Source organism: Stenella coeruleoalba (assembly GCF_951394435.1).
Source record: "Stenella coeruleoalba genome assembly, chromosome: 1".
In the NCBI taxonomy this organism is placed as follows: Eukaryota; Metazoa; Chordata; class Mammalia; order Artiodactyla; family Delphinidae; genus Stenella; species Stenella coeruleoalba.
The window spans coordinates 10,265,141-10,285,683 of record NC_137169.1 but is presented as its reverse complement, the minus strand read 5'-3'; the positions used below and the strand labels follow the sequence as shown (position 1 = coordinate 10,285,683).

Genomic DNA, 20,543 nt, shown 5'->3' with positions numbered 1-20,543 from the left:
CTATTTTTGGAAGTATACCACACGTATGGAAGAGTACGGCTTGACGAACTGTTAGTGAACACACCTGTGTAACCAACACCCAGATGGAGAAACAATTCGACCAATTGTCAGCCCCACCCAGGCCCCCTTCTAGGATACCCACCAACCCTCACCGCGCCCCCCTGCCAGGACAACCACTCTGCCAACCTCTATCACCATAGATTGATTTTACCCATTTTTTGACTTAAATAAATGGAACCGATCAATACCTATCCTTTTGTGTTTGGCTTCTTCTGCATAACGTGTTTGTGAGATGCACCCATTTCGAGCACGTGGTTGTACTTCTTGCCCTTTCTCTGTTATAGGATTCTAGTGCAGGGTCAGGCCACTTCCATCTGCCTAGTCCCCTGCCCGTGCACAATTGGGTAGTTTCTAGTTTGGGGCCATCATGAGTAATGCCGCTAGAATGTTCTTGTGTATGTCTAGAAGACGCATACAGTGCCCACGTGTACGTGTTTATGCCGACTGGAAGGAAACTCTAGGCAGTAGGGTGTGCATATATAATATAGGAACATGTGGTGCACACGTGTGTGCATTTCTGCTGAGTGTACCCCTAGCACTGTAACTGTTGGGCCCTGGGGAATGCACAGGGGCAGCTTCAGTAGACACTGCCAGACAGTTTTCCAAAGTAATTACACTGTCACTTCATTTCATGCTAATACTCAAAATGACCCTTGTGGCAGGTGACACACATCCCCATTTCAAATGGAAGAGACAGAGGCCCAGAGACGAGAAGTAACTTTTACAAGGTCAGGCTGATGACCAGCAGTAGAGGTGGGACTTGAACCCAGGTCAAGCCCCCTCCAGAGCCTGTGTGTGCTCTCTATTCCGAGGGAGCGGCTTAGCTCACAGGCTTCCAACAAGGAAACCCCAGTCACGGTAGCTGGCACACAGCCAGGCACATGAGTGACTGTTTCATGACATTTGCTGCACTGGGTTGAATATGAGCCTGGAATTGCGCTGGGCCAAGTTCAGGGGCTCAGTTCTCTCACCCAGTGGACCTGGTCATCATTACTATTACTATTCTACTATCTACAATTATTATTACTACAACTACTACTAATATAATAATTCAGTGAGAATAATAATAATAGCAGAGCTGATCTATGGAAGAGTTATTCAATACTACATACCAGGCACTTTCCTATGTGCTTCTCATGTACACTAAGTCCCCTACATACAAACGAGTTCCGTTCCAAGAGCGAGTTCGTAAGTCCAATTTGTTCCTAAGTCCGACAAAGTTAGCCTGGGTACCCAACTAACACAATCGGCTATATAGTACTGTACTGTAATGGGTTGATAATACTCTTCACACAAATAATACATAAAAAACAAACACACACAAAAAATAAAACATTTTTCATCTCACAGTACAGTACCTTGGAAAGTACAATAGTACAGTATAACAGCTGGCATTACAGGGGCTGGCATCAAGTGAACAGGCAAGAGTTACTGATTGGAGGAGGGAGAAGAGGTGGGAGATGGTAGAGCTGAAGGATGGTCAGCAATAGGGGTACTACTGTACTCTATACAGTCTGTACAGTAAAGTGCACAAAAGCACAGCCACTTGTAGAGGATACACGCACGTGATAATGTACGCCAGACACGTGAACTAACTTACGTGATTGGACATGCGAACGCACGTTCCCATCTTTGGAAGTTCGAAACTTGAAGGTTCACGTGTAGGGCACTTACTGTACTAACCTACACAATCTTGACAATATTCCCGTGAGAGAGGTACAGTCATCCCTCAGTATCCACAGGGGGATTGGTTTCAGGACCCCCACGGATACCAAAATCCACAGATGCTCAAGTCCTTTATATAAAATGGTATAGTGTGATATTATTATTATTAACCCACTTTACAGACAGACGAATTGAAACACAGAGAAGTGAAGTACCTGCCAGGATTACTGGAGCCGGGATTCAACTCTAGAAAGTGTGCTCTTAACCACTACACTATGTCAGTTCCAACCCCCCAAGACCTCTCGATGGGGCTGGAAAGAGCTGCTTGCAGCGGAGCAGGGTGCCTTTGAGAGAGGGAGCCTCATGCCCGGAGGAGGCCTGCATGTGCCCCGCCCATCGAAGCAGAAGCAGCAGCAGGAGAAGGACGTAGAGACGGGCCAGCGTGGAGCGCTCTGCATTCCCCTGGTTTGGTGTGGCTAGTATATGTGAGTCCCCTGTGGGTCATGGGGTGAGATCCAAAAAGGAAGCCATCTTGCCAGCCCCCCACCCGAGAGGCAGCCCTCCAGGAAGGAGACCCCAGCAGCAGGCGCTGTGGCTGGACCACTGGGACTGGAGCTGAGGGGAGGTCGGCAGAGGCTGAGCCAGAGGGGCGCTCTCCTATCTCGGAGACCCTCCACACACCCCACTCCTGCGACCCTGTGGGAGGGCCAGCACCGGGAAGTCTGCCCCAAGGCCGGCCAGTCTTAGCCAAAGGAACAGTGACAGCCAAGAGGAGGATCATGGCAGCGGCCAGACCAGTGAGAGGTGCCAGTCCCTGCCCTGGACCTCCCCTCCTAGACCCTAGGGCAGAAGTCCGGCTGGCCCCTTAGGATGGGAAAGAGACAGAGGCAAAATAGGATGTGCAAAGGGAGTGTCAGGCTGGACTAGGCAACGTGGCACTTTGTTACACCTAAAAGTGAGCAGAGAGCTCTGGGCTTTGCCCGAGACGTCATGAGAGCGCAGAAAAGGGAGGCAGTGGAAGGCAGGTGCTGGAGAAAAGCCAAGCTCCTCTGTGTTGGTCCCCGCCTTGGGTCAGACTGTCCAGTAAGCTGGCCCCAGAGCCTCTACCCCGGCAAGGGCAGCAGGATGAACGGCAGTCCTGGGTGCTTTGAGGATGTCATCCTTTCCTCAGAACAAACCCCAGAGCCTGTACAGTGGGCACAGACCACTTAAAATCCATCATCCGTCTGGGCCTCAAAAAGCTGATCCCAGGGCTGTCACTTGCCCCTCTGTGTCTCAGTTTCCTTCTCTGTAAAGTGAGGGTATCTGCCTACACATCCCTTCCGGTGCTAAAATCCTTTGCCGCGGCATCTCAAAACTTCATTTTGGAACTGTGTTAAACAGTGCTGTGGACTGAATTGTGTTCCCCACCACAATTGTACTCTAACCCCCAAAATGATAGTGTTTGGAGATGGGGCCTTTGGGAAGTGATTGGGCTTAAATGAGGTCATGTGGGTGGGGCCCTCGTGATGGGATTAGTGCCCTTATAAGAAAAGACACCAGAGCCTCCTCCCTTTGCCATGTGAGGACACAGCTAGAAGGCAGCATCTGCAAGCCAGAGAGCTCTCACCAGAACCCCACAATGCTGGCACCCCAATCTTGGCCTTCCAGCCTCCAGACCATAAGAAGTAAATGTCTGTTGCTTAAACCCCCCAGTCTGTGGTATTTTACTATGGCAGCCCAAGCAGACTAAGACAAATAGTATAAGATGTTTAAAAAAAAAAAAAGTCATTTTTTGAAATAATAAGTAGCACATACTTATTATACATACAAATTTAAAAATTAGAGAAAAAGTTAAATAAGATTTTAAGGAGCAATTTTCAGTCACTTTGAAAGTAAACTGTTGAGTTCTGAACATTCACTGTTGGTGAGTGAACAGAAGCTGTGAGCTGCAGATACAAATGAAATTGGGCCTCTATTCATCTGAGCACCCAGCTTGGGAAGCTGCGCACATTTGAAACTAAGGGAAAAGAATTCATTTAGGGTTGAGCACGGGCCCCAGGGGAGGGCCTGAAGCTGCAAGGCATGCTTACGGCTGAGACTGCAGTGGCCGACAGAAACACCCCGGTCTGGGCAGGAATCAGTCCAGCTGCACCCGCCTCTCCCTCAGGCTGCAAAGAACACCTGCTCTGAGCTGGAAGCCACACCCTGCCAGCCCATCATCATGAAAGTCCATGCAGCTGCCAAAAGGATGATCCCAGGACACGCACTGGACCCAGAGTGGGGAACTGCACATCCTGGCTCTGCCTGCCGCTCTCCAGAAGACTCTAGCTGAGCCTCCTCTCCGGGGCCCAACCCTTCCAGCTCTAAAGTGGGAGGGGGGATGGTCTCCTGGGCCGTCCAGTCCTGAGCACTGCAGCATCCACCCAACGTTGCTCCACTGCGCTCCGGACTTGGGCTCACCTCCCCTTTCAGGAGCTGGTGCCCAGGAGGTGGGCTCAGTGCCAGCTGCGCAGCACAAACTCTCTAGGGAAAGTGGGTTTTATTTCCACTCCCTTCCTGAGTGAACCCCCAGAGAAATAAGGCCAATCCCAGAAACTCCACCTGCTGTGGGAGAGAGGAGTGAGCGAGCCATCAAGGAGAGGAGGGGCGTGAGGGAGGAAGGCACGGCACAAAAGACCCCAGAGCTTCGGAATTCAGCCTATCTTGCCTTAAACAGCCGCGGTCTCATTCCAAGTGACCTTGGCCATGTTAAGCAGGGATCCATCCCCGAATCTGAGTGTGTCCCAGAGCCATGGGGCCACCTGCGAATGCAGATTCTCAGGCCCTGCTCACCAGCATGCTCGTTTAGTGAATTGGAGTGGGATCCTGGGGTCTGTATTTTTAACCGGTGCCCCAATCATGCTTGAGATGCTGGTCTCGGGGACACAACGAAAAAAGACCTTCCAGGTCACCAGCAGGGAAACCCAAGCCTGCTCAAGGTCACTGGCAAAGCCCGGCCCCCCAAGAGGAAAAGTCCAGCATCCACGAATGAATTCAGGTTTCACCATCAGAAAATCTGGAAGGAGACTTCTAGTCCCACAGAAATCTAAGTTTTTATACTTTATGAATTAGTATTACTTCCACTTTCAAATACACTGTGGGAATAGGGACTCCATAACCTTTTCTGGCCGTAAAGCCGCTGAAGGTCTCAATTAAGTGCTGAGTATTATTGTCATTATTATTATTACAATAACGATCGCTAATACTTAGGCTTACCTGGTGCTTATCTGTGTGAAGCACTGTTGTAAGTGCTTTCATACATTTGACACTTGTAATTCTCACAGTCCTATGAAGTAGATACTACTGTCATCCCCATTTTATAGATGGGAAAACTGAGACTCAGAGAGACAGAGTAACTTGCTGAGGTCCCCCAGCCCGTAAGAGGCAGAGGTGGGATTTGAACCAGATGGTCCAGGGTCTACACTCTCAGCCACTATATACCCTCCCTGCAGGAAGGCCCCCTGCCCCACCTAACACACCCCCTTCTCTCCTGCCCAGCCCACCCCCAAATCCAAGCCCTGCCCCTCGGCCCCCAGAGCCACCGGAGGCTGCTCCACCCTCCGCGTACCTGTCAAGGAGCAGGCGAAGCAGCTACTCTTTGAAGAGGGATCCCTGGAACTGGGCTGCAGCTGTGGCCTTGACATTCCTACACTGCCTGGTGATGTACGGGGCAGCTGGCGGAGGACATCGAGATGCCAGGCGGAGACTGTAGCTGTGTGGGGAGAGGAATAACACACAGCATCACCAGGAGCCCAGCCCGGTGGGTACCCAGACAGCACCCGGGAGGTCTCGTGCTGGCACCGCCTCTCCAGGCACCTTGAACAACCGGTGTGAGCGCCACCATGCTCCGCCCACCCCCTTCCCTCCACTAGGAGGCGATGGGCCGGCAGAAGCGTCCACAAGCGGGGTTCTGAGACACTGCACCGGGCAGGCCCGCCCTCAGGACCCCCACTGGATGGGCAGGCGAGCCAGGAATGGACACTGCTGTGCAGAGGGCAGCTTCACCGTTTCCCCGCCTGCCTCCCCGGGCACCATGCTCCCCGCAAAAGCATCTGGGGGGGGGGGGCGTTCTGCTACCAAGTTACCACCGTCACCTACAGAAGGAAGAGGAAGTAGGTCCGGGTCCCCTCCAGGCTGGAACTCTGCACCTGGCAGCTGTTCCGGCCTCACTGTGCGGAGAACTTTTGTGTCAGGGATCTCAGAGGGGGTATAAACCTGGATCCCTTGACCCGGTTTGGTCCTATTTGCTACTACAGCCCATTAAACTGGATTTCTTTTTCAGGAAAGCATTAATTTTTTTTTAAAGATAGACAATCCAGACCATTATTCCTCCCCTTCCTGCATCCAGCTAAGTCGTACTCACCTTCCAGATCCTAGCTGGAATATCACCTCCTCCAGGAAGACTTCCTTCTCTAACTCCTGGATGAGGTGTCCCTCCTGTGGGCTCCCACGGCCCCCCATGCTTGTCCATCACAGCCCTTGTTATATTGAATCACAATCACAGAATCGTGCATCTGCCTCCCTCAGGAGCTGTGAGATCTCAAGGTCAGGGCCCTTGTCTTGTTCGCTGCTGCATCCCCGGCTTAGCATCACAAAAATAAGTATTTGTTGAATAAGAACAACACATGTGGTGCCCAGCACTGTGCTAAATATTTTATGTATATCAACTATCTTACTCTTCCTACGAGATGGGTTCTCTGTTAGCCCTAATTTACAGACGGGGAAACAGAGGCACAGAGTGGTCAAGTAACTTGTTCCGGGTCCCAAGTTTGCCTCTCTAGGTAGAAGAATGGAAGTGAGTGGGCGGGAAAGCAGGAAGGGCGACCCCTTCTGGGAACCTCGCCTGCTCCAGGGAGGGAGAAAGAGCTGGGAACGGGGTCCGTCTCAAAGCTGAAACATCAGGGTTTCAATTAGTGGTTCTCAACCAGGGCATGGATTTGGCAATATCTGGAGACATTTGGGGTCGTCACATCTGAGGGGAGGGATGCTGCTACCCGGCATCTGGTGGACAGGGCCAGGGATGCTACTAAACATCTTTAAATGCACACAGGACGCCCCCATGACGATTGATCCGCCCAGATGTTAACGGTGCCACAGCTGACAAGGTAGCTCTCACACATACCTACAAGAATAGACGAATGTATAAACAGAACAACAAAGAAGGTGCCAGAGGGAAGATTTCTGTTCTCTCCACAGATGAGATCCCCTCTGAGGTCCTGGCTCTCAGTCATGGCTCAGGACTGCCCCTGCTTGAATTCCTCCCCGACACTGTGCGATCAGTCCCGAGCGAGATTCAAGGTGGAAAACTGAGACCCAAGGCTCGGCGGCAAGCTTGTGCCCCGGATGGACCAGAAGACCCATGAGGTGTGGCCTGCAGGGGGCACCTCAGGGTGAGCACGACGACGACCCCTCGGCCAGCCCACCCAATGCTGGGAGGGGACAGTCAGCTAGCTGCCAGGCTGCCCGGAAACACGGACGACCTGCACACCTTGTCCGGCTGAGGAATAAGGGACAGTCCTGGCACGTGGCAGGTCCCCCTACACTGTCCCCTCTCTGGGGCAACGTCTCCAGCAGGATGTAGCAGCTTTGGGGACGAACGGGCTGGCACTCTCAATTTCCATTTCATTCGTCTCACCATCATCACACATCTATGAAACATTCAAAAACCTAATCAATCAAACAAAGACAACACCGTGGACCTCCCAGCCCTCTGCAGCTGCCAGGCATCTCTGCTCCCCTCTGCTCCGTTCCACCCTCCAGCTCCTGTGGCCGCACAGCCATCTCTACTCGGGAGCAGGCTTTCTCCCCAGTCTTAGTCGTCCTCCTGGGTAGAGCGCTAATGGTCAGGGGCAAGGCCCCCGAAGGCAGGTGCCTCTCACCACCCCTCACACACTGCCTGGCCCCATGGAGGACAACACAACAGCCGCTGTGATTCCCAAGTGCTGTGCCTGCTGTTATCTCCGGAGTCTACCAGCAGTCCAGGAGGTAGGAGGAACAAGTGATTTTATACCCATTTCACGGATGAGGAAACGGGGGCTCAGATAGATGGAGACTTTCCTGGGGGAGCAGAGCCCAGGTCTTTCAGCTCTATGGGCCACAATTTTGGAGGAGACCCCAAGTCACCACCTGGGTGTTTCCTTTAGGGACTGGGGTGGTGATGCCCAGCAGGACAGTCTCCTTCCTGACTGTGAAACCCTTTCTGTGGTCGGAGGACTGTGAGAGCCCAGCAGCTGTCTGAGGCTGAGAGGTGAGGTGCTAAGAAACCAGATATTCTCCAATCCTCAGCACAGTTACGCTTAACCCACGAGCACCTTGTGGTTCGTGGTTCCCACTCACTGGCTGTGTGACCTTGGCAAGCCATGGACCCTCTCTGAGCTACAGTTTCACCATCCACAAAACGGGAAGAGCAATTTTATTTCATAGGGTTATTATGACAATCAAGTCCAACATCAACTCGCATGGGGTTTTGACTGTGGCCGCTGTGGGGGTGGGCAGCAGTCATAAGCCCCGAGGAGGCAGCACAGCCGTCGGAGACCTGAGTGCGAGCTCCCATCCTCTTACTCACTGGCTGTGTGACCCCGGGAAGGGCCTCCCTGCCTCCCGGCCTCCCAACCTCAGCTTCCTCATCTGTAAAATGGAGACAATCCCTGCAGCCTGCTGATGCAGAGCGGGGCTAGGAAGAGCCCCGGGGGACCAGGATACGGGGGCCCTTTGCCTTCTGAAAAGAATTCGGCACAAGGGGGATATTTCTGGAGGTGTGAGGGCAGGGGTCACCAGCGCAGGGGACCCACCAGGGCCCTGCCGGCTCCGTCCGCCTTCCTCCCTCTCTTCTGCCGCCCAGTCTGGTCTCCTGCAAGGCCCCCTCCCCACCCCACCCCGCTGGCTCCCCTCCCATCTGTTCCCCCTCCCTAAGGTACAGCGGGATGTGACATGTCCCTGCCGAAACTCAACCCCAGGCTCCTGGTGGGGACCGAGCTCTTCCACACACAGCCCAGCCCCGCCGACCTCCCAGCCATCTCGCTCCTTCAGCTCCTGTCTCCCCGGCTCCGCAGGGCTTCCTTCGGCACATGCACGCGGAGCCCTCCTCCCCGTGGCCTCACTAGAGGCCCCGGCTACTCACTAGAGTCCGCTGGGGAGGCCTGGGCTGCTGCCGGACCTGTGACGTCAGAACCTCTGGGGTGGCGTCGGGCATCAGCATCTTTAAGCTCCGCAGCGGTTCCAGTGTGGGACCAGGGCTGGGAACCAGTGCTCTGCAGATGCTCCCGGGCCCCGCCCCACTGACCTCTCAGCACACACCCCCGCCCCCTCGACGGGCCGTTCCACGTCATCTACATGATTGCACGGTGCATGTGAGGCCAAGGAACCGAGCTGGGTCTGCTCGTCACAGCAGCCTTAACACCTCATTTTGAAGGCGTGGACAGCAAACCCCCAAAATGTAATGAATGAAGAGGTGATGATCCTAGATTCCAGACGTCCCCGCTGCACAGGCTTCTCAGTCACGGAAATCTGCGCCCGTTCAGTGCGGGGGCCAGAACATGGGCTGAGTGGGGCCCCTTGAGCATCCTTCCTCACAGCCCAGTAAAATGGATAACACTCATGGTCCTGAATCCAGGGCATCGAGAAAGGGCTGGACAGTCACTTCTTCACTGTCAGAAACCTCCAGAGTCTGAAGGCACTGAAAGGCAGGGCTGTTCCATTCCTGACCCTCGAGGGTGTCATTTAGGCTTCCTCTGGTCCATTCCTGCGGACCCTGCCCTGAAGGCTCCCCACCATAGTCACGCCCCCACCCCCCCCACCCCCGCTCCAAGTCCTTGCTCAAGGGCCTCCTCCTCAGCAAGCCTCCCTCCCAGATGCCCTATTTGAAATTGCAAACATCCTACCCTGCAACTCCAGCCTCGAGTCCATTTCTCTGTCTTTCTTGTATTTACTGCACCAACACACTCGGTGTCTACCCGGCTGTTGGTTTTCTGGCTCCACTGGAGGTGTTTTGTCCCTGACGTCCCCCGCACCTAGACCCGTGGCTGGCACACAGTAGGGAGCCTTTCATTATTTGCTGTACGGATGGCGTGTCCACTACCTGCCAGGTGCTTTGCCAAGGAAGCTTTGGTGAATGACACAGAGGTCGTTACCTTTCACAGTCTGCGTGTGACTCAGCGATGCCTAGAGGGAAAAACCCTCATTTTCAGATGCCGGTGCGAGGCTGAGACTGGGGCCTCTGGGCCTCCAGTTCTCGCTCAGCCCCCAGTGGTTTCTGGTAAAGGAGGCATCCGATACACTGGACTACACACGACAAACAAAACTGAAGCAGCAGGAGGGAAGGCCAGGGTCGGGGAGAAGATGGGGAAAAAGGGGATGTGGGGGAGGTCCCAGCGTGGGGCCCGAGCAGAGAGAGGGATGCAAGGACCTGGCGAGGATCTAACAGGGTTGGTTTGTCTGCGAGGGGTGTCTGCACGAGGTAATGAGTCACAGGGGAAGGAGGTCAGCACCTCAACTGGAGCTCGCCCTCACTGGGCTCTGGGGAGCTGGGGACAAGGTGACGTCACGGATCAGGGCCCACACCTGGCCTTTCATCTCGGAGTCGTCCCGGGGGCAGGGGATGCTGGGGCCAGGGAGATGAAGTAGTGACAACACAAACTAAGGAGTGCCTAAGAAAAATGAGCAAAGGCTGCCGATCACTGAATAGATCATTTAATGCCACGAAAAGGCAATTCACAGAGAAATCCAAAGCTGAGGAATATGCAGAGATGCCTGGCCGCCCTACGACTGTCCAAGAAGAGCAGTTAACACAAGAGGCCGCTTTCACAGGGCAGACGGGGGACAGGTGCCGTATGGGTGTTACCCGCAGGTGAGGGAATGTGAGCGGGATGAGGACACCCCCGGTTCCCTGACACTTGGGCAGGCCGTGCCCACCTGCCCCCACCTCCTGAGAGCATCTTCCCACTTGCCTGGAATGTCAGGGAGGTAAGAGTGGGCAGAGGGGAGGGTCGCATCCTTCTGGGCAGCAAGGTGACATGACCCGATGCGGCCGCTGTGCTGGGCACGGATTGCAGGATAGCAAAGAACGGAAATGGGGAGACCAGTTCGTCAAGCAAGAGATGATGGAGGCGGAGGATGTAGAGAAGTGAGAAGTGGAATCAGGACACATTTTGGAACTGGGTGTCAGGGTCGGGGCAGCGCTGAGGCAGTCTAGATGGAGTCCCCGGTGGGACAGTTTGTTTGACCGAGAAGGGGACGATGGCAGGAGAAGACTTTGTGGGGAGAGCCGTTTTGAAAAGATTACATTTGAAACGTTCATTACACACCCAAGGGAGAAATCAAGAGGGCGGGTTAAATGAAACTGATGAATTTGGGACGGGTCAGCATTTAGGGGGGCTGGACAGGCTCACCCAGGGGAGGGGAGACGGGGGCAGGTCCAGGGACTGAGGATGGGATGCAGAGGGGCAGGGGGTGATGTGAGAGTGGTGTCCACGGTGACACATATTTCAAGGAAGAGGGAGAATTTACAGTGTCTGACACTACCGACACGTTCAGGAAGACAGACAGAACCAGCCACGGTATTTAGCTGCCTAGAGGCTGCTGGTAACCTTAGCAACAGCAGCTTCCAGGACATGGTGGAGACAAATGCCTGAGAGAAGTGAGTTCAAGAGAGACGGGGAGGAGAGGAACTGCAGCAGGGGCTCAGAGAACCCCACCGAGGAGTTTTTAGGTCAAGGGGAGGGGCTGCCACCTCCGGGATACACTCCAGGGCGCGTGCTCCGGGGCCCCGGGGTGCCTCCCCACCATGCTCCCTGCCAGGCTGCCTGGGCGCTCTGAGCGGAGACCCTGCCTGCGTCCCCGCCTTCCACCTCTTCCCCTGCATAGGAGTCAGGAGGGGCCTCGTGGAATGCCACCCCCAGAGCTGGTTAGGCCACACGGCCGCCGCGGCGTCTTACATAACTCTCCACAAATTCTGAGAGAGCAAATCATTTGAAGTTGGTGTCTGACGTTCAGCACTTTTGCAGGAGGCAAGGGAGAGGCAAAGGGCGTGTGAGCCGACGTCAAAGGCGAGACAAGCTGAGATGATACCGACGCTCCCTGGAGGTGGGTGAAGCCCCAGGTGGGAGCTCGCGGGAGCCACCTCCTGCTTCCTGGCACCTGCCACTGCCAGGAACAGTCGTCGGCATCCAAGCAGGCTCCACCCTCTGCTCCAGGAAGGCCCCTTGCACTCAAATGGGTCTCCCAGGCTGGGAGTCGGGGGTGGGAGTAGTGACACAGCCCTGGGATGCAGGAGCCCGAACTTCAGCCCTTGAACCACCGATAACGTGCTGTGTGGCCTCTGGAAAATGCCACCACCTCTCTGAGCCAGGGTAGTCTTGCTTGCAAAATGAGGATGTCAAACAAGGAAAAAAAGGTAATAGCGTCATTTACACAGGTGCCTGCTGTACACCGGGAGTTACTGCAGGTGCTTCACTCCCGGAAGCAGGACAGTGATGACCTGCATCTCACAGAGGAGGAGACGGAAGCCCAGAGAGGTGAGGAGGCCCATGTCCACACTCTATCAGCCAACAGGGTGCGGCCAAGACCTGAATCCAAGACCACCTGACACCAAAGCCTGGGCCCCCTCCCAGACACAGTCCCTGTAGTGATGGGGATCAAAGAGCTCTTTTCAATATTCCAAAAAGCCTGATGGGGTGGCCGTCTGCCCACAGAAGAGTCACACAAGCCACCCACGAAGCCAGGAAGCAGTTCTGGGTGCAACTGGGGGTCTGGGGGTCTCACTGGCATCACCTCGAGACATGAGAACAATCCCTGTGCCCGCTCCACTCCTCAGACTTGCCGGTTCTGACTTAGCCGGCTTGGAGTCCAGGCACTGGGAATTTTAAAAGCCAACTCTGAGAGCAGCCACTGGTCTGGACCCATCTACTCCAAGTGTGGTCCGCGGACCAGCATCAGCAGTCCCTGGGGGCTGGTCAGCAGTACAGCTACTCAGCCCCCACCTGACCTCCTGAGTCACAATCTGCATTTTAACAAGATCCCTGGAGAGGCACCTGTGCACCGAAACCGGGGGAGCGTGGGGCTGGGAGAAACCTTCAGCAGAGTCAGGTGCCGGCGGCGTGCTATAGGTGGTGGCCTGCTTCTGAAGTCTGGGGCAGGACCCCGTCCGTGCCTAGTGAAGTTTTATAGGGAAAGCCTTGGCAGTGTGCGGGCTGAGAAGAGGGAAATGAAAGTGGTCCTTGAGGGATGGGGCAGAGGTTCGAAACCACTGGCCTGGGCAGTCGCCGTGGTCCCTCAGCTAACGCATGAAGGGTCGGCATCGCGGGCCCTCGTAGCTTAGGTGGTTTTTCCATTTAATGTTCCCTTAACCACGTGAGATGGCTTATTGTGCCCTCTTCTGGCCGAGGGGACAGGTGCACAGGGAGGTGAAGTAACTCCTTTTAGGTCACAGAGAGGCGTGAATAGAAAGGAAAGGGAGAGAGGAAAAAAGGAAGGCAGGATTCACAGGAATCTGACCCCAGAGCTGAAGTCCGCTCCGCAGACAGTCTGCTCCTCTCATCAGCCCTGAGGGAGGCTGCTGGCTGGCCTCCGTGCATCCAAAAAACCAATCACATACCTTCCTCCTGGGGCTTTTACGCCAGGTTCCTAGGTCTTCATGAGTCCCCCAAACCTGTTTGGCTTGAACTCCAAACACCAAGCATGTGACAGCTCGTGACACAAGCTGGTCAACAGGAAGGCTGGCCTGGCCCGCGATGACCTTGGCCAAAGGAAGTTTGCCAGCAGGGAGATCCCAGCCGGGGCTGCTTCCAGCCCTGCCAGGACAAGCAAGGGGCAGGGGACCCCAGAGGCCAAGCAAGCAGCCCTTCACTCTCAGATGAGGCCAACGGACCAGAGCGAGGTGGTCACCTGCTCAAGGTCACACAGCAAGTTGTTCTTGGGAGGGAGTGGGGCAGGGGGGGACATGCCTGGTCGCACTGCTTTTTGGGGGACACTGATGATGGAGAGGAAGGGCAGTGAGGGGCCCCTGTGGACTTGGGCAAAAGCAATCCTGGGAGGCAGTTGCCCTTCTCAGCATGGCCCAGGCGAGGGTACTTCCAGCTCTGTCCCTGCCTCCCACTGGGGACTCGACCCTGGAGAGTACAGGGTGACTCTATTCACTTCTCACCCACCTGCCCACCTGCCACCAGGCCTGGCACCAGGAGGTGCTCAGAGAAGGTTCCCTGAACAATAAGTGGCAAATCAGGAGCCGGGCTCCCAATGAAGCCCAAGCCCAACTGTGCCCGGCTGTGTCTCTCCAAGACCAAATCATCCAAGGCAGCAGCTTCCCGGAAGGTTACTCTCACCACCAAGGCCTCAAACCAGGGTCCCCAACAGACCCTCCCCGCTCCACTTGGTGCAGTGGGTCACGTCTGGAGGACGTCACACCTGCAGGAGAAGTCACACAGCCTGTGAGGTACAAACTGGGGTTGAGGAGTCCTGACTGGAGGGAGGAGTGAGCCCCTCGGGCAGACCCAGCTCTGCCCCTGGCTGTGTCTCTGCCCCTGACTGCCCTTCTCCCCGGGAACCACTTGGTTCTAGCCCAGATGCCGGCCCTTCTCTTTCCCTCCAACTGAGCCGAAACGGTCTGCTTTCTTCAAAAGGAAACTTCTAAGAACGGGGGGGGAAGCCAAAAAGAAAACAGAAACAAATACAAGCGTGACAAGACCGATGGATGCAGAGCAAACAGATTCCAACTCGGGACAGAAGGGACTGATGGGTCTCCCACGAAGTCCAGACGGGAAAGCTCTTTTAAATAACAAGATTCTATAAGGACACTAAGATTTAATGATTACGAACACTTCATCTTTTAAAGCTGTCTTAGGCCAAAGAAGTTAAGCTCCAGGGACAAACCCTTGCACGGTTTGGAGCTGCTGGGACTGAGAGTCTCAGAAGCCCTATGAGGCATCTGCCCTGATCACAGGATTTCTAAAACTTGATGTCTGGTGCCCCTCCAAGGATGCCAGCGAGAAGAGGTGGCTGCCTTGATGGAAAGCCTTGTGGGAGCTCAGGGGGCTCTGTGCTACCCAAGGCGTCTAGACCAGTCTGTCCTGGGAGGCCTGGGCATGCTGGCTGGCAGGGCATCCCAGACGCAGGGCTGGCACAGCTACACGGAAGACACACTTGCTACGCGCCTGAACCAGATGTGAGTCAGCGGGTGACAAGGCTGACCAAAGGGCAGGGGCGCCGTGCGCTGTGGGCCTGGAGGCCTCTTCCTCGAGGGTGCAGGGGGTTGGATACAGAGGCTGCCCCTGCACCTTCTCCCCATCCCTGCCCCGAGAACCCCAAAGCCCTCACCCCGAATCCCAGCTGACCTCAAACAGGTTGTCAGGTAGTCATGGCTGGGACAGTTCACCCTTTTATTTTTTACAGAGCGGGAGACAGAGGCAGCCTGTAGATGCTAAATGACTTGGACCCGGGTCGCCTGATTCCACCCTGGGCTGCTCGGGCCTCGCCAGGATCTCGCAGCCCTTTAGGTTTGGAAACCACTCAGTTGCAGGGGCCTCTCAAACAGGCTCCCTCCCTGCAGGGGACAGACACCGCCCAGCCAGACACTCCTGGGAAACCCACCGACTCACAGCCAGGCGGTGGCAGACGTGGAATGAAACCCCTCCTGATTTTCCTTCCTTGTTACCAGCATTTCCCAAGCCAGGTTTGGTGGAAGGTTTGCCCAGATGTTGCACAGGTCGTCCTCATTACCATGCGCATCACAGCAGCTAGCGTTTCCGTGCTGACTACATGTGGAGCACGGTGCCCACTGCCTGACATGGAATAACAAATGGAGTCTCCACGAGACCTCTATGAGATGGGTACTGCTGCAGTTGACACATGAGGAACAAAGGCACAGAGAGGTTCGGCAGCTTGTGCAACAACACACAGCTGGCAAACAGCAGAGGGAGGATGGAAGCCAGAGCCATTTACTTACTCCAGAGCACGGGCTCATGCAGTGAGACATGTCTCTGCAGGATTTCTGAGAGTTTCATGTGCCCACAGGCAGTGTAAATTCCCAAGAAGAGGACACAGGCTGTCATTTACCCCATGTATCTGATAACTGTGTATTGACCGACTGCTCTGTGCCAGGTACCGTGGGGCACAGCGGCGTGCCGACAGACGTGATCTCTGAAGGCACAATGACAATTCTGCAAGGGGATGGCGTGGGCTATGCTGAGCCTCAGGGGGGGCCCTTTAAGCACCCAGAAGCTTTTGTTTTTGTAATTTAGTCTTTTTGGACAGAAAAGTTCTAAGATCAGCCATATGAAGCAACGTGTCCTGAATCTGATTTAGCGAGAATGCTCATCAGATTGGGAGCCAGATTTCCAACTCTGCACACATACACGTGGCGTCATGTGCCGACAGGGAGAGGTGTCCTCCGGCCTATTAAGGTGAGTCAGCCTTCCTGTCCACATGCTAAACAAGACCGGGCATTCCCGTGATGATCAGTACACCAAGCACCTGTTATACACCTGACCCCGTGCTAGGCACTGGGGATAGAGCAGTTAAGCAAACAGATCTGGTCTCCAGAACACTGGGGCATGTGTTCTAGAAGGGGAAGGTAGTTACCTGCATAATACATAAATAAATACAACATTACGAAGTGTGATTAGCAGGAAGGAAGAAAAACAGGCTACCAGAGCTCAGAACAAGGGACTTGACCGCAGAAACACCGTGTAAACAGTGTGTGTGTGTGCGCGCGCGTCCGTGTTCTGTGGAACATATGGAACACATTTTGGGATTGGCTTCACTTTACCATGTTGTCCTTTGCTTTACTTATTTGGGGGTGGGAGGGACGGGAAGGAAAAGAAAGCACAGAACGTGTAACTTACTTTACCCCCAGAAAGAAAAGAGACAGGATTTCTAGAAGGGGTCATTTCTGTCTCTGAAGGCCACTCCTCGGGGATGGAGAAGGCATTGTTACCACCTACCCTCACCCCCAAATCTCTCCCGCCCTCTTTACTGTGCCTGAGTCTCAAGGCAAGTTATACACAAGGGGATTTGGGGAGTTTGCAAATGGGAACAGGACTGGGGTAAGAGTTCATCGAGTCTCTGCCTCAGGCCTTTATCTGAACCGTGAACAACAGATCTGGTTACACGGGGTCTCTTACTTGTTCCAGGAAGCTGGTCTGAGAGTTTGGGAACAGCTGAGGAACAGCCTTGCATTTTCATGGGGTCTCCTTGGCTTGCCGCAGATGGTTTTTCAGGTGGAAACAGCCCACCACCTGGAGGAGTGGAAGCAAAGTCGGGGATGACTGTGATGTGTCTACCTGGACAAGTCAAGGGGGCCATTTCCAGCAGCGCTACAGACCCCAAAATGGTGAAGAGGAAAGCTACTTAGAACTGCAAAGCGCAGAGTGCCTACTCAAGTCCGGGGGAGGAGCCTTCAGCCCACGAAGGTCTCCTCCATCCCATGTCACAGCTGTGCCATTCACACCTCAGCCCAGGACACTGCCAAGGCTCTTCCAAATCTCTCCAGCCTCTCACACTAGAGCTCCCCCAGCCTCAATTCTTGGGCTGCTTCTCTTCAGCTGTACTCACTCCCTTGGGGAGGCCAACCTCATGGTTTTCAGTATCATGTGTACTCTGAGGACTCCCAAATTTACATTTCCCCCTGGGTCCCTTCCTCTGAAACTCAAACCTGTGTATTCAACTACCCTCTCCATGAGTGTCTAATGGCAGCTCAAGCTTAACACGCCCCCAAACTGAATTTCCAGCACACACGTACCCCACAAACTGGTTCCATCACCTCATCACTGAATGGCAACTCCATCCATCTGGGTGAGGAGGCAGAAACATGTCATCATCCTCGATTTCTCTCTTTCATCCAATCCTCAGCAAATCTTGTGGCTCTGCCCTCAAAACACATCCAGATTCCACTGCTGCTCACCAGCCCCACTGCTACACTCCAGTCCAACTACCATCATTTCTCACCTGGTTTACTGTGTTCACCTCCTAGTCTGTATTTCTATTCTTGGGCCCGTTCAGCCTATTCTTAACACATCAGCCAGAGTGATTCTTTTAAAAGGCAAGTCATACCCTATTACTCCGCCCCTCAAAACCCTGCAATGAATCGCACTCACTCAGGATAAAAGCCAAGTCTTCCCAAGGGCTGCAAGTGCCAATATAAATTGGCCCCTCGTTACCTCCCTGACCTCATCTCCTAGTTCTCTCCCCGGCCTGGCTCCCCTGAGCACACCACGGATGTGTCGACCTCAGGACCTTTGCACTTGCCATTCCCTCTAAGTGTTTTCATCCCCTGTGTCCACAGGGTTGCTTCCCCTCTCCCTCCCCCACCACCCCCATTTCTCTCTCTCTCTCTCTCTATATATATAGTCCCTTTACAGTCAGGCTACATTCACATGGTAGCCCCCATTTTCACGTTCGTAGTCTCTACTCCCCTACTCCCCCTTCCCTGTTTTACTTCTCTCCACAGCATTCACCATCTGACATTCCATATAGTTACTTGCTTGTTCATTGTCAGTCTCCCCCCACTAGGATGTGAGGTCCATGAGGGTGGGGAATCGTGTCGGTTTTGCTCACTTGCTACATCCTCCCGGAACAGTGCCTGGCACGTGACGGCAGGCGCTGGTCTCACGTTGAGTGTACGGATGAATAAATGAAGGAAGGAAGGGTCAGGGTCTACAGTCTTTCTTGACTAAATCACACCCAGAATGCATCATCTAGTTATTGTTTTCCACTTATTGTTTCAAGTGGGGCAAGAACTTAAGACATTTTTAAGAGCGATGTAAATGCAAAATGCTCCTATGTCTTTATGTGAATTTTTCATTGTTTCTCACCCCCACCTAACTGGACAGCAGTTTTTAAGCAAATTACCGTAAGCCTTTCTACGCATTCAACTTGTTTTTCGTAAACAACTCTGTTCACATTTCATCAGTTTGGGTATTTAATGAACTCATACACGTACAATAATAAATACTGGCATATTTGTTATTATGTTTATTATAAACATGGTTACGTTAACATTATTATTCAGCGTTATTAAAACAGTGTCATAAACAGGTTTGGGAACAAATACAACTGACTTCTGGCTGCATTTCACTTTACTACAGGGCACCGAAGGGCACGGGTATTCCCTGTGTCACTGGGGGAGTGAGGGGCATCCATGAACATGGCAGGTTGGTTAAACGAAAATCAACTGAGCCTCGACTGTATTTCATTTTATCCACAGTTGGTATTCTAACAACAGTTCAGAAAGATTTCTGGTACCACCCCACCCTCCCAGGCCCCGTCCTCTGCAAAAGGCTCTCACGCCAATTATTCCTTAGGCCATGGTGAACACGCGGACTTGATGGTTGGGTGAATGTGTAAATGGGAGACCTCTGTGTTTCCTTCATCAAATGCTTGCATGTGGCCCTTTGACTCCGTCGGCTGGATCCCATTACGCAGCGGCTCTGACTCATGGGCGCGATGGAGAAACCGCCCAGGTGAGTGAGATGCGCCATGAGTCCAGTTTGGGCAACAGCCTTGTTCGGCACAGCCCAGTCAAGTGCGTGTGGCATCGTGAAATCGATCAGCGTTTAGGCTCTAAGGGGGAGGCGTTCCTCATTTTGAGCAAAAATTAAAAAAACACGGAAGGGAAGCCATCCACGGCCATGTATATGGGAGGCTCTACGAGAGAGGACTCCTTAGTAGATGTCAGGAAGTAAAGCTAGAGACAGAGGATGACCCCTATTTTCAGAGCCAAAAACTGGGGGAAAGGATTTAAAAATGTGAAGGAGTATCTGGATTGTCCTACCTCACGAAATTCCGGATGCTCGGTTATAATCGCAGACAGGCTGTGTGTGCACCGGTGTAGACCGGGCAGGGGGCGGGAGGTGCGGGGATATAATTTCACCAATACCTTTGGTTAACCAGCTGTAGCGCACAATTCCCTCTGACGGGCTTTCACTACACATTCTTAACCTTGAGGACCGTGCCCCCAGGCAGCAACCCTTTAAGACCAATTGTAATTAACTATCCACCAAATAACCGAGTCTTTTCTTTCAACCTGATTTTAATTGATCATTTACTTATCCAAGTGATGCTCTCTATTCAGCTGCTAACAGTTAATGGCTCCCCAAATACACATTTTAAGCCCTAAAGTCATAAGGTGGGATCAGATGAGAGGTCACTGAAGTGGAGTGGTGGCTTTGGCTCCATTATTCCCAGAGGTTTCTTCCTTTCTTTTTATTCCACAGATACTAAGTACCTACTGTGTGCTAGGTGCTGGGGTAGAGTGAACACACACCAACAGGGCACTGTGCGATAACCAGGCTTGTCCTAGTGAATGACCTAAGGTCATATATTCCCCTCAAAAAGATACACAAAGAGCAACAATGCAAGGCAGGGAACCCTCAAGTCCGCCTTGGCTCTGACACTCAGAAGTGACCCTAACTCTTGAGCGACCCTGGCTCATCTGTCACAGCATGGTGATATACAAGTGAAGTGTACTGAGAACTGAAAAAATGTTATGAGTATATGAAAGAGACTGTTAATAAGCAAAGGAAAATAATTTAAAATGAAGACCGGAAGCAAATAAAAATGATGGTATGTGGTGACACCATGTCATTTTTTTCCCCCCTTTATAAGAACCATAAGGGAACTCTGAAGTCTGGGTAAGACTCATTGGAGAAGCTAATAAAAATGAAGATTTCAGAGACCCACTCCCAGAGGTGATGGTTTAGTAGGTCTGAAATTCTTAAGAAGGCTCCCAGGTGGTTTTTTGATGTAGGTGGTCCACTAACATCCTGGGGAGATAATCCAAACTAGGGTCCCTTCACACACCTGGGAAC

The 20,543-nt window shown here is 53.3% G+C and overlaps 1 protein-coding gene across 5 annotated transcripts in view; it reads right to left on the bottom strand.

Annotated features, from left to right (window-relative positions):
- The window catches only part of PRDM2 (PR/SET domain 2), a 118,678-nt gene that overhangs the window by 872 nt on the left and 97,263 nt on the right, over positions 1–20,543 (bottom strand). For 4 of the 5 annotated variants that reach the window (XM_079945365.1, XM_079945367.1, XM_079945364.1 and 1 more), the window contains one exon: positions 5,315–5,458. In XM_079945365.1, coding sequence (XP_079801491.1) covers positions 5,338–5,458 — 121 coding nt within the window. In that variant the 3' untranslated portion in view covers positions 5,315–5,337. Of the gene's footprint in view, positions 1–5,314; positions 5,459–16,868; positions 16,974–20,543 lie in introns of those variants that run through there. The other variant, XM_079945368.1, reaches the window with a different exon arrangement.